At 53.6% G+C, this 13,290-nt stretch overlaps 5 protein-coding genes across 5 annotated transcripts; 2 read left to right on the forward strand and 3 right to left on the reverse strand.

Annotated features, from left to right (window-relative positions):
* Nucleotides 1–179: 179 nt before the first annotated feature.
* Nucleotides 180–1,806, reverse strand: PG997_009573 (uncharacterized protein; the record flags this gene model as incomplete). Its single annotated transcript, XM_066813888.1, has 4 exons — nt 180–227; nt 290–1,148; nt 1,208–1,501; nt 1,559–1,806. The coding sequence occupies 4 exons, from the start codon at nt 1,804–1,806 to the stop codon at nt 180–182; spliced, it is 1,449 nt and encodes a 482-aa protein (XP_066665850.1).
* Nucleotides 1,807–2,664: 858 nt separating this feature from the next.
* PG997_009574 (uncharacterized protein) lies at nt 2,665–3,676 on the forward strand (the record flags this gene model as incomplete). Its single annotated transcript, XM_066813889.1, has 2 exons — nt 2,665–2,884; nt 2,970–3,676. The coding sequence occupies 2 exons, from the start codon at nt 2,665–2,667 to the stop codon at nt 3,674–3,676; spliced, it is 927 nt and encodes a 308-aa protein (XP_066665851.1).
* An 813-nt stretch (nt 3,677–4,489) lies between these two features.
* Nucleotides 4,490–5,512, reverse strand: PG997_009575 (Ras family protein; the record flags this gene model as incomplete). Its single annotated transcript, XM_066813890.1, has 6 exons — nt 4,490–4,556; nt 4,618–4,850; nt 4,910–5,090; nt 5,177–5,235; nt 5,341–5,373; nt 5,483–5,512. 6 exons carry the CDS (start codon nt 5,510–5,512, stop codon nt 4,490–4,492), a joined length of 603 nt encoding a protein of 200 aa, XP_066665852.1.
* A 3,861-nt stretch (nt 5,513–9,373) lies between these two features.
* On the forward strand, nt 9,374–10,855 carry PG997_009576 (uncharacterized protein; the record flags this gene model as incomplete). The annotated part of the gene is made up of 2 exons (XM_066813891.1): nt 9,374–10,602; nt 10,690–10,855. The coding sequence occupies 2 exons, from the start codon at nt 9,374–9,376 to the stop codon at nt 10,853–10,855; spliced, it is 1,395 nt and encodes a 464-aa protein (XP_066665853.1).
* Nucleotides 10,856–10,908: 53 nt separating this feature from the next.
* On the reverse strand, nt 10,909–12,152 carry PG997_009577 (surfeit locus 1; the record flags this gene model as incomplete). Its single annotated transcript, XM_066813892.1, has 3 exons — nt 10,909–11,011; nt 11,096–11,201; nt 11,282–12,152. The coding sequence occupies 3 exons, from the start codon at nt 12,150–12,152 to the stop codon at nt 10,909–10,911; spliced, it is 1,080 nt and encodes a 359-aa protein (XP_066665854.1).
* Between the last annotated feature and the right edge of the window lie 1,138 nt (nt 12,153–13,290).

A 13,290-nucleotide genomic window follows, 5' to 3' on the forward strand; every position in this document is an offset into this window, starting at 1 on the left:
CATTGCATTGGTGCTGTATGAAAGGTGCCTTCCTGCATCACACATGGCTTAAGCATCGGCAGGGATTGGGTTCGCGTTCAGATCTGACACTCCCATCTCAGTGTATAATAAGATATAAATACCCCACGGTCTTTCAGTCGCCCCCTAGGCCCATTACAAACAAACAGTCAAATCACCACCTACGTATCTGACTCGTCATCGTCGTCTTTTCGTGGCTCAAAGTTCAGCTGTAGAAAGGTTAGTGCATTCTTGTCTCGTTGCCAAAGAAGGCAATACAATGAAAACATACCGAGTTGCCATTGTAGAGCTGCTGGTCGCGCCGTTCATCCTCGGGATTACGGAAGCCCCTGAATCTCTGCCTGGACGAACCATCCGCGTCTAAATCGTCCATTGGCATGTTCTCATGGGATGTATCATGGTTGGCGTTATTCCTTCCACGAAATAGCACTGCGAAAGGCGAGAACAACATCGCTATCAACGCGTAGAGGTAAGACCATCCGCGTAACAGCAACCCGCCCCCTTGCTCGTACGCTGTAGCTACCCGGATGACGGGGACCAGGACGAGCGTAGCGCTAGGTGCCAGACCGATATCCCGTAGCATCTCGCTTTCCTCGGCAGGCTCAATAGCTTTGTTGGGAAGAGGAGTAAGCACAACACGGAACGTGTAAGGGTCAGTCCCATCGGCGCGGTTTTCGTCGATCCACTGTCGTACTTCCTTGTCGAGCGTCTGGTCGCTCGGAAACCTTCCTCTTAGAGTTGAGCCATCAAAGAGGCGAACTTGAAGGTTGCATGTAGGACCACCCCCGCGGGTAGGCAGGGGAATTGGCGGGCCTGCAGCTGGATTGCTGCTCGATGCTGCCGCGTCAGGATCTATCGCGGCGAGCAAGAGCCGTGCCTGCTTCTCCTGCGCTTCACGTTCCCGTCTCTCGCGCTTGTCGTCCTCGATGCGTCGGAGGATACGCTGGCGTTCTTCCTTGGCCTCCTGTCTCTTCTTGCGCATCATCTGAGCATAAGTGGACATTGCAGCAGTAGCGTTGGAGGACTGGCCTTCGCTCCCATTATTCGCCGCTTCCTGGCGCTCTTTGGCACGCTTCTCCCTCTCTGCTTTGGCTGCTTTCTCTTTAGCCTGCTTTTCAGCTTCGAGACGTCTGGCCCGCTCAGAGAGAAGTGACTGCACTTCAGGCTCGCGTTGTTCGGGGAAGACGACGTAGGAACGCCCGATACGGGCGCAGCGGCTGGAGGTTGCTGCGAAGTCGATGCCACTGGAGGAGGAGCATCATATAGATCGTCATCATTGCCATGCACTAGCGGAGGATTGTCATCATAGAGGTCACCGCCGGTGCCAGTAGCGGGCTGTGAAGGGTTCTGCGGAGCTGAAGACGAAGCGGGAGCAGAGCCGGTAGGCACCGTCTGTGACGAGGACCCGAGCGCACTTCGAAGTCGTTTGGTGAACTCATCTTTCGATGTGCCTGAGGCAATGTACTCCCTGAGCTGGCCGTTCCTGATATCCACAGTTAGTCCAACTTACAATACGACGACAAGGCGGATATGTACATACTGGATGATGATCAGCGTAGGTTTCCGTGGGACAGGAAAGAGTGCCTCAAGATAGCCGGCCTCTTCAGACCCTGCCTTGAGTCGCAAAGAGACAGCATGGCTATCCAAGGCAGCTTTGACGGTGGGTTCCGCGAGGAACTCCTCCCATTGCTGGCTTTCATCTCCCTCGTCGGTCACGAAACAAACAACATTTTTTGTCTGCTCCAGAGCTCGAGAGATGCCCTCTTGCAGGGACCCGGAGAAAAACATATCGAAACGGACTGCCTGGAACCGTCACGACTGGTATGAGCTCATACAGGAGCTGTGCAGGTTACCCCCACTATTTGGGGTGCCGGCTAGCTCTGTGATGTAAAGTAGCCTGAAGTAGCCCTGAGATGATATGTGCAAATCCGGGTTGTCCTTGTACAGGATCCAATAGCAAGAGGGTCTAGGGGATATTGAATTTAGCAGGGAACGGTTACTGTTTGGTTCATGTAAGTCAGACAGTTGCTTTCATTTGTCGAAGTCAAGCTGTTGCGATTACGTATGAAGTGCCACCTGTCAAATGACACTAAGCGGCTTGCGGTCAGCCGGTTGCTGAATATATGCACCTATCCGCACATTAAAGTAATGGGGAGTTGAGAATTTGTTTTATTACAAGTAGGTGCTTAGTGAGCTTGATAGGATGAGAACTTTAGCAAATGTAAATGAGTGGCATGCGTGACAAGTATTTGTTCACAAATATTATGAATGACAGGTTCTTTCGTTCCTCGAGGTCAGCCCAGCTTACCGTACTTGAGCCATGCCTAGCACTGCCTGTTACTTAGGTATGCAACTAAAGGAGTCGGAAGTCCAGACCCCCTGGTTGAAGGAGTTTAGGTGCAGATACAGCGGCAGCAGCGACTCCACTAAAATTTTCTGATCTCCCAGAGGTCGCGATAACAATCTACACCCTGCCCATCGACTGGTTGGTTACTCAAGCAATTTCTGTTCGAACAACGGCCGGCAATTACTAGCTGGTACCAAAAAACCACCTACACTTAGTAACCGACACAGAAACAAACACTGGGTTCTTTTTCTCTGCAAATTCACACCTATCTACAGTCCAACAAACATCAAGCTGCCACCATGAAGCGCAAGTCTACCACCGAGGAGAACCCCACCACGGCCATGGCCAACGGCGGCGACAAGACCGAGTCCAAGAAACGGCGGCGGCTGAGCAACGAGGACGCGGCGCCGACCAAAGACACCAAGCGCAGCAAGCAGGACAAGCAGGAGCGAAAGGAGAAGAAGGAAAAGAAGCACAAGAAGAAGAGCCGCGAGGGAGCAGGCCGCCGCATTGGACGCCGTCTACGACAAGGAGGCGGCCCCCTTTGGCGGAGAAGACCAGGACCAGGCCATGGACGACGTTGACAGCAAACCGTCCAAGAAAGCAAGCAAGTCCAAACCGGATGCCACCACTGCTGCCGCGGCAGAAGAGGGACCGGCCAAGTCCGAGAAGAGCAAAAAGAAGAAGAACAAGAAGGACAAGAAGTCCGCCGACAACACAGAAGAAGGAACCGACTCGACAGCAACAGCAGGAGCAGCAGACGGAGAAGAGAAGCCGGCCGAGCCGAAACAACAAGACCAAGGAAACGCCCGGCCCAAGAAGGCCGCGCGCTTCATCGTCTTCGTGGGCAACCTGCCCTACAGCGCGACGGTGGCCGACATCGAGCAGCACTTCTCGGCGGTGCACCCGACGGCGGTGCGGCTGCTGCACGAGAAGACGAACCCGAACAAGTCCCGGGGCGTCGCCTTCGTCGAGTTCGCCGGCTACGACCACATGAAGACCTGCCTCAAGACGCTGCACCACTCGACCATGACGTGCCAGGGCCGCGACTACCACGGCCGGCCCAAGGAGGACGAGCGCAAGATCAACGTCGAGCTGACGGCTGGAGGCGGTGGCAACACCGACTACCGCAAGGAGCGTATCCGCGCCAAGAACGAGAAGCTGACGGGCGAGCGCGACCGCCGCGCCAAGCAGGAGGAGATCGAGAAGATCAAGAAGGAGAAGGAGCGTCTGCTCAAGGGAGGTGCCCAGAAGCCTGACGCAAACGGTATTCATCCTAGTCGGCTGGCCCGAGTCCCGAAACAAAAGTAGACCGTATATGTATAGAAAAAAGCAGCTCGTGCTTACACATGAATTCTTATAATAGATACCCGTCCTCATTCAAGAGTTAGGCTACCACCCATCTTTGAATCAAACACGTGAACGGGACGTAGTTGCTGCAACATCATATTTTCTTTCTTTACTTCGTGCATATGTGCTATCTACAGAAACAGAACTTGAAAAAGACCTCGCATATCCTTTGACCAGTTAGCTGGAAAGCTCTCCATCAACAGAAAGACTATAATCTTCCTTAAGGATACTGGGGATCGTGGCCGCCAGATATGACCAAGATCAGGGGCGAATCAGATGTGGTGTTCAACTCCAACTCGCTTCTATACACGGAGCAATGGCTCCCAAACGAGCCTTTGAAAGAGACCCCAAGTTCCCAAATATATCTCCACGATTTGTCCGTCGATCGAGAGATGATCCAGTTGGGGGCAGAGGTCATTGGGGTATGTAGAGGTAGAGAGCTCTCCGCCGACTGAACGGGTATCGGGGAAATGAATGAAGGGACGTGAAATAACACAAATAAGTAGTACGTCGTTCCATTCCCTCATTGGGAGAAGATGTCCGTCGTTTTCCTAGTATGATATCCACCAAAAACGCCTGCAACTACTGACGCAGTTTGCGACAAAAACCAATATCAGATGTTTGGCCCGCTCCGTATCATCCTATCAAAAACTTGGGAATCGTGCCGAATGTCATCAGCATGCTCGCTTCGTGGGTTCGCCTCATCGCTTCTTGCATATTTCTTTCTTGTTCGTGGCTGCCTAGTGTTGACAGGGCTTGCTCGCCATTCTGGCTCTACAGAATAGTGCACTTCGACTTCTTGGGCTTGGCAGAGACTTGAGGTCTCGGATTAAGTACAGCACTGGGACGGAGTTAGTCATCTCTGCCGATAAGCGAGCGCAAGAGGGTGGCATGTTACGAACCGGATAGCCTCGTCAAAGACGCTCTTGAGGTTTCTCTGCGTAAGGGCAGAACACTCTAGGTACTTCACAGCACGGATCTCCTTGGCGCACACCAGCGCCTGGTCGTACGAAACAGGCTCCATTCTCTTAGATCTCAAGCTCTCCATCGTCGCAGGGTCCTCTCGAAGATCCAGCTTAGTACCGACCAGGATGATAGGAATGTTCGGCGCATGGTGATCAATCTCAGGGTACCACTGCCCAAGACGCGTTAGCTGCCCGTGTTTTTGAGTACTGTATGAGGAGAACGACTAACCTTAGCCTTTACGTTGTCAAACGATGGCGGGCTGACGATGGAAAAGCAGATGAGGAAGACATCGGTCTGGGGGTACGACAGAGGCCGCAAGCGATCGTAATCTTCCTGACCAGCAGTATCCCACAATCCCAGGCTGATGGGCTTGCCATCGACCATTACACTAGCGGAGTAGTTATCAAACCTGTGCGAGTTGTCGGTGGGTTAGTTGATGTACTCGGCCAAATCATCTATCCTGTCGCAAGCCAGAGAGGCTCAGGGGAAACTGACACTGTGGGGATGTATTCGCCTGGGAAGGCATTCGTTGTATATGAGATCAGAAGACATGTCTAGAAGGATGTTAGAATCATATTTGTCGTCGAGGCGGACCGAGTCGTCGGAAAACGATCGTCTCGATGTTCCTCGAACAAAGGGGGGCGGGGACAGTAACGCACCTTGCCGACAGCACCATCACCAGTGACCACGCACTAGAAGAAGAATCGGGGATCAGCTACCAAGTCTCGAAATCGAGCGAAAACACGCATCGCGTTGGTCGGATAATCGAGCATCAAATGCCGAAAGATTGCATATGCATACCTTCAACGACTGGACTCCTGGTGCAGCCATGGTTCGGCTACCTCTTTGACTCTACGTGAGAAGGGCGGTTTGAAGTCTCCTTTCTCCTCGAGTAAAATGCGACGACGAAAGGCGGGCAAAATCGATTTGCACACGAAATAAGGCGGCGGTCGGGCGGGTTGGAAGGATATGGCCTCAAAAAAGACGGATTAAGAGAATTGGCTTCACGGACAAGACAATGCAGCAGAGACAGAGAGAGATTCGTCGATGGTTAGCAAAAAAAGGGAAAAAAGCTGGTTAGGGACGAGGGATGTGTAGTAGTAGGTAGGAGTGGTAAGGTAGGTAAGGTATGCAGGCGGTCCAGTGGTGAGTGGTTCGGCAAAGAGAAGAGGTAAAAGCAGTGCAGCTACCAGGCGATCAATCCGCTAGCTAAAATGCACCTCTGCTGCTACAATTGTTTCGGAATTGGTGCCGTCGCAGAAGGGGGGTCGCAGGATGGAGATGGAGGTTGGGTTCAATGTTGGATGGATTGGGGGAAACAAGACAAAGAGAGCCCTGGAGAGTGTGTCCGGATACCAGCCCCGATAACGCGGGCACACCCAATTTTGCAACGGGCTCAGTTAGCAGCCAGGTACCTCCGGCGCTGGTTTCAGCGACCCCGTCGCAACATGCCTGCCAACACATGTACCTCTTACTGGACTGCAGCCTGTAGCTTAGGCGGGCGACTGGGCTGGGAACGGCCTGGTAGGGAATCGGATTGTTGGAAGACTGGAACGGGCTAGGAGTGGTCAAGCGGTCCCACAACCAGTCCACCGCCCTTTAACTGTTGCTGCTTTCTTCATGTTCAATGTACATACCGATCCCATTGAAGAACGGGCACTCAATAATCTACAGCTATGTACGTACATGCATGCACGTATGCTACAGTACAGGAAATGCACCTTTGACTACATAGGGCAATGAAGGATGTGCAGGTATGCAAGCAATGATATCAGAAGATGGAGTAGGTGCATAGGAAGTCGCGTACCAAAGCTCAGCATTGTATGCCTGCCTACCTACATACCTACCTACCTAACATACTCTTGATATTGGCAGGTCAAGATAGAGCACATGTACCTCCCGGAAGGTAAGTGCATGCCGGTGCTGCACTTGAAAGACACGAGCATCATAGACACCAGAGGCTTTGAACTTTTCTTCCAGGCAGGTCAAGCTTAATTGTTATCGTGGACCAAGACTTCGATCCCAGCATGTCATCCATCATGCCTTTCCATCTTGGTAGGTTCGAGTGGTGCAACTCTCTGCATCCATAGTGTTTAACGATTGTGGTTGGGTACCTAAAATAAGTCGGGATGTACTTACATAGTGAGTGAGCTTCCCAGTTAGTGTAAATCAACTACAGATACCTGCCGTGATTGATGGATTGATCTTCCTGTCAGCTACAGTGGCGGCCTTCGATACATACATGCTTGGTGACATCGAAATAAGGGCAGGCCCGCCAGATGGTGGAAGTGGTTTCATCTCGAGCGTGCCCTATGTACAATTAATCACAAAACGGCAGAAGAGAGGCAACAGTCAAACATATTGGATAGGTATAATATCGACAGATAGCCGCGTTGAGCAGAGCGAGGCAAGCGAGGCCTCGGAATGAGTGGGTATGACATGAGGGATGGCGGTGTTTTTCAGGTTTGGAACCTACCTGTGAACTTACATTGGTAGCTTGGACCGCCCGTCTACAGGGCCATCGGCGGGTCGCGCTCCAATGGCTCTGGAGAACCCACGATAATGTTTCTCATGGATCGATAGGACAAGGGATGATAGCTCGCTCCGGTCAGACTGACACCCGCCCGAGTCCCCTTACCCCCGTAGCAGAATCCGGTTTGCCCTCGCAGGGCGTTGCGCCGAGGTCATGTTAGAGTTGTCCAACCAAGAGGCCGCTCATGATGGGCTGGCTGGTGTCTGGTCTCGGGGGGTTTTGCATGCTGCAGGCCATGGGCGGGAAAGGTCCCCTTATCAACATCAACAACCAGCGAGATTTCCGAATCTCATGGATGTGGAACCTGGTGTTTGGAGAAAGGAAGCCCTCCGAATGATTGAACCCCCGTGCTGCCGTGGCCGCAACCCGCCCAATTGATTCATCTGACTCTAGAAACATGGCCGGATTCAGCTATATCAACCAAGTTATTGGCTAGCTACATGGTTAGCTGTCACTACCATGGACTACAGTGCCACCTACTGTACGCTAAGAAGACTGTTAAGACATCTACCACATACTCTCTTCCGGACCCCGAAAAGCCACGAGGGACACAGCATAGGCACCAACATTGACTTTCTGGGACGGACTGAGCGCAGGCATCACATTTGATGCAGCTCTGTAACATCCAGTCTCTGGTGTATGCGACACCTGAGGGCTGTCGTGGCCGTCAGGGGTCAACTCTCCGGAGCCTTTTACCTCGAGTGGGGACTGACTCTGAAGAAGCCATGTGCCATGTGCCATGTACCGCACCGGCGGAAGTGTAGCAAGGTTGATGAGTGACTGCTCGCAACCCATCCTTACCCTTACCCATACAAGTGCGGCCTGGGCATATTGATTAGGACCTGGACTTCCACAGCCAGGAGGACCTCCTTGACTGAGTGCCCTATCGTTGACAGCAGATGTTGAGACGCCGGCGGGGGGCTTTCATGCTCCTGTCACAAAAGCCTGTGCACCGCGGCTTGTGGATGTCACTCAATGACCAGATCCGCAGGCATCATCGGACGATTGTCTCTCAGAAAACGAATTGCGAATGTTACCTATCAAAATCCCGGTAGCTTGTGACTGGCTAGAAGTTCGTTCACTGGTGCAATAATTGGCGATATGCTGGCACGGGATCTTACAAAGAGTGATATCTGAGAATGGGTCGCTGCTCTCCGTGCCTTTATTATGTTATGTTATATTTGCTCACGAGCCGCCATCAAACTCTGTAACAGCGAATCCGGGGATGCTGCATGTTATCTATTGCTGCTCTGGTGCCATTTGTCACATGATGAAGGCCAAAGCGAGACTTGCCACTTGATTCATACCTAAGAGATGCTGTCCCAAGAAGTTCCTAAGCCTTTATCAAAACTCAACGCCCCATATTGCTGACTTGACAAAGCAAGAACCATAGGCTACGCGGCCGGCACTGTGCTCTGTCTGCTCGATAGGAAGAAACAGGAGAGAGGTGGTCCGAGAAGTCGAGTAGATAGATGCACTCAACTGTGAGGCTGTCTGTCCCTAGGAAACTATCAGATCGAAACAGTTCGATGTCTTTTGTTTCAAAGGCGCTTGTCTGAAGAAGATGGTCCTACTGGCCCTACCCTCCACTTACTCGGCCAAGGCCACTGGAAGCGAACCCAATTGGCCTTGACGAATTCCACCTGTTCGCATGGAATCTACATGCAGTCACACACTTATTAAGGCTACATTCCTCGAATCGTCGCCCCCAGGCTCCCCTCGCCCTGCGAGTCGTGCCGCACCCCACTTTCTGAGTCCTTATCGGTGTCCACCTGCCCTTAGCGAAGGCTACCCTAGGCCACCTAGGCTAGCATTGAAGGCTAGGTTAGGAGATAGGTACACCGTACACGTGCTAAAACCGAGCAGCTTACTGTACCTAGTAGTAGACGCGTCTAAACCAAAGTGCTTATCCGAGACGCGTTGGCTCTACTCAGAACACCCCCATCTCGATCGTCATAGTCGAATAGCGACTCAAGCCGCCTACATACCTAGGTCGTCCGGATATTCAGTTGGCGGCACATTGACAATGCCCACGCATTTCCCGTGTCAATAATCCGACCTTCGTCTTGCGAACCATGTAAAGCTGGTTTCGAAACCTGCCGCGCCCGAGTCGCATCATCTTCACCACTGCCACATCACCATTGTCGGCCGCCCCCAGCATGGCCTCGAACGCTGACCGGGCACCGCCTAGCACGCCGGGCGCTGCCGCCGCCAAGACGCCCAACCGGCGCGCCCGGAGTGCGGATCCCAATTCGGCTCGACAATCAGCCTCTGCCCGTCGCGGCGGTGCCACGCCTCATGGCCGAGCTGCCTTTGCCGCCCTGCAAAAACGGCGCACAGCGCTCTTCACCCCCGGCAAGGAGCGCCGCCGCAGTATACGGGACCAGCGCGAGACGCCTCGCGACCCGCTTCGCGCCCTGAGTCGACTGCTGGCACCTTCGTCCCAGGCGATACACTCTTCCTCGTCTCCTTCCGATTCGGGGGCCAATAACTCATCACTGCCCGTTGTGGCGGAAGAGGACGAGAGTCATAACTTTGACGACGATTCCGACGACTTCATGATAGAGAGGCCACGACTCTCACTTAACCTACGCGAGGATGACGATGACGAATACAGCGAGCTGAAGCCCCCGCGGCTTAGCGGGCTCGAGGATTACACTGCTCAGTCGATCGAGCTGCCGCGGAGAGCGATAAGTGAGCTGCCGCCAGGCCGACCAAGCCTCGGCAGTGTCGGTCGAGAAAGCGATTACCATGGTCCGGATATACAAAGTGATGATATCGGAATCGATTCGGGATTCTTTCCCCCTCCTGTCATGGAGGATCCGACGGTAGGGGGCGATAGCCTTTTCCCGCCGATAGAATTTCCAGATCCGCCAGATGAAAGTACATTTGCTATGCCGGCGGTGGAATCTTCGCCAGCTCGAGAACCGATGTTCCTAGAAGATTCTGAGCCAAGGGTTGGAGTGGAGGACGAGATGGAAATGGAAGATGAAGACGAGAACGAGAACGAACCGTTCGGTCTAATGGATTCCGATAATGATAGTCCGGGCCCAGCAGACCACCAGCCGGAGGACACAATGCTCTCTCTGGTGACAGATCAAAGAGCACAGTCCCCGCAGAATGCGAGGAGGAAGAAGCCCGGGAAGAAGATTTCCAAACATGGCATTGAATACAAGTCATTACCTCAAGGAGTGGTTAAGAGGTTGGCAACGACGTTTGCCAAGACAGCCGGTATGGGCAAGGCCAAAATCTCACCAGATACACTGGATGCGATCATGCAGGCTACGGACTGGTTCATGGAACAGTTAGGAGATGACTTGCAGGCCTACGCTAAACATGCCGGACGAAAGACGATCGATGAGAGTGACATGATTACTCTCATGCGTAGGTATGTTCAATCCCATTGAGACTGGGTGATTGGGTTGCCCCGATTCTGCTCTTGTCGTAGGTTTAATCTAACAGCATTGGTTTACAGGCAACGCCAAACAAACCCGTCCACTACACCATTCGCCTTGGCACAACGGCATCTGCCCCGTGAACTACTACAAGAGTTGCGGATGCCTGTACCAGCGCCAATAAAAGGCCCGAGGAAGAAGGCGCAGAACGATGCAAGAGAAGATGGCGAAGATGATGTTACATGAGGGCCAGTTATTTTGGCCTTGTAATAAGTATAGTACAGCGACACTCTGGAAGCTTATGACCATTCCTTGTTCAGCCGAACGCGACGGGAAATATCTGTCGGCGGCTTCTTCACCACCATATAGAGCATTATGGACGTGGCGAAGGCCAAGCCATACCTACAAGCATATGTTAGTGGCAGTGCGAGATGGTAGAGGGTTATACAAGGAGAGTGACCCCAGAGGAGAGAGCAGGATGCTTACCATGTGAAGATATATTGGGCATGGTTATTCCGCAGATTGACTTCAGCGGCTCTGCCAATTGGGATACCCCTACTCTCCATGTCCATAACTTCCAACAGACCCGGTTCTAGACCAACAGTTAGCTGAGGAACGCAATCATGGTAGAGACCCAGAGCATGAATGAAATGGTTAAAGATCAAAACCTACCCATAGTGGATTCCACCCAAACAGCCTGGCTACCCGTCAACTCGGCCATCTGCTTCACATCCGGGAAATAGAACTCGCCCCTGTCGGGACGGTTGTCAGGTGTAAACATGTTCTTCTTCCAGGGCTCGCGGAGCAGGCCTTCCACCACGACCTCGCCCTTGGGCAGGCTGACGGGGTCCCGAGAGGCCTGGTGCTTGTGCTTCTTGCTGATCCAGCCACGGTTGACCAGCACCGTGGCAGCGCCCTTGTCGGCGGAGCGCCCGCCGTCCTCGGCATCCCGCTCGAGCGGGGTGACGACCATGTAGCCGTCTTCGCCGTCGCGCATGCGGGGGCCGATGAGCATCTCCTGGTCGTGTCGGAACCGCCCCCGGGCCCAGACCCGCCGGAAGTCGAAGTCGTGGATCGCGTCCGGGTCGATGCGCGGCGGCAGCGGCAGCGGCTCCCGCACCAGCCGGTCCTCGAACTTGGCAATCAGGTCCGTCTTCCAGCCCAGCCGCTGCACCTGCCACGAGCCCAGCAGGAACGCCGTCACGGGGATGATGGCCAGCACGATCAGGCCCGGACCGTGCCGCCGGCCGCCCGTGCGCACCAGCTGCGGCGGGTTGTCGAGGATCGAGCTGAAGTTGGGGTCTTCGGCGGGCTGTTTGCTTCGGGCGCGCGGGGTCTGGGAGAAGAGGCGCGGTCGTGGTAGTAGTGGCGACGAAAATTGCGACGCGGCCGTCTTGCTGCGCAGGACAAAAGCGGAAGGCTTCGTCGTTGTCGTGGCGGCGCTGCTACGGCAGCGACTGCTGTGGCTTTGAACTGGGGATCGCAACGAGGCTTCGAGCCGCCGGACAAGCGATTGCCTGACGGAGCAGCTGGGGCCCTGCATCGTGAGGGGCGTTGGGCGCTGCTTCCTTTTCGAAGGCAGGCGTGGACAATTCGGGTCGGTGGTGTGATGATAGGTAAGTACTTTAGATTGAGAAAATGACGTTTCGCGGGAAATTCTCAGAGGCGCGGGCGGGCGCACCCACGCACCCACCCTGGCCACCTTGGAGCTTCAGTCTTCAGTCCAGAGCTACCCCGGACTTGCAATGTGGGGCCGGTCTTCCGCCCTGTCCACATGCCTTCATCCTGGCAGTCCGCCTCTCTACCTTGATGGTGATAGCTCGCATATCGTGAGTAGGGATAGCCCGCGCCGAGGTGTCAGAGACTTTGAGAAGGGTCTAGACTTCTCAAATGCCCAGGGCCTTAGGAATCCGGTATCATACAGGCTGCCAAGCATCTTGGACATTGTATTATGTGCTCCTTCATTTATAATTAGGTGGAACAGCCGAGTCGTGCCGTCTGGATGAGTCAAGTGATAGATAGACCTCAATATACGATGCGTCTTCTGAAATTCTGGAGCCAGGATGGTGTTGCCCCTTGTGATGATGCACATACGACTCTTCGGTGCCGAAGCCGCCCTTCTTGCTACTGAATAACCACCACTTTCGGATGCCTGCGGTTGCCTTGTCAGAACTGACACCCAGATGCTCCTACAGTCCTTGAACAGATATTGCACTGCAAAATTGAATGATCGTCGCTGCATGATCGGCTCAGATGCCAAGCCTTTGTGGCTACCTTGGCCAGTGTCTAAGCACATAGCAAGATGATATTTCGGTAAGTATTAATGCTGTCTGAGATTGGCTCTGGGATATCGGGCCTTCCCGTGAATTGTCACCTTGACTTGCAGGTGGCTTTCTCCCTGCGACCCCCATGCTACTTGGGGGCCAACGTCAGTCTAGTATTCACGAAAGAGTACGATACGCGCCAAAGGAAAGGGGACTGATATTGATGCACTGCATCAGCGATGTCTTATGGTCCTAAGCCAGACCAAAGCGGGTGGCTATGGAGGCATCATATCAGGTCTACAGCCCCTATTACGAAGAAGCGACGGATGTGGCTATCCCAAAGATCACGACCAAGGTAATTCCCAAATCGAAGTTTGGCGACCAAAATCCCATCAGACAGAAATGATCAAAGGGAAC

Source organism: Apiospora hydei, assembly GCF_038363865.1.
Source record: "Apiospora hydei strain CBS 114990 chromosome Unknown utg000007l_segment0_segment0, whole genome shotgun sequence".
Taxonomy (NCBI): Eukaryota; Fungi; Ascomycota; class Sordariomycetes; order Amphisphaeriales; family Apiosporaceae; genus Apiospora; species Apiospora hydei.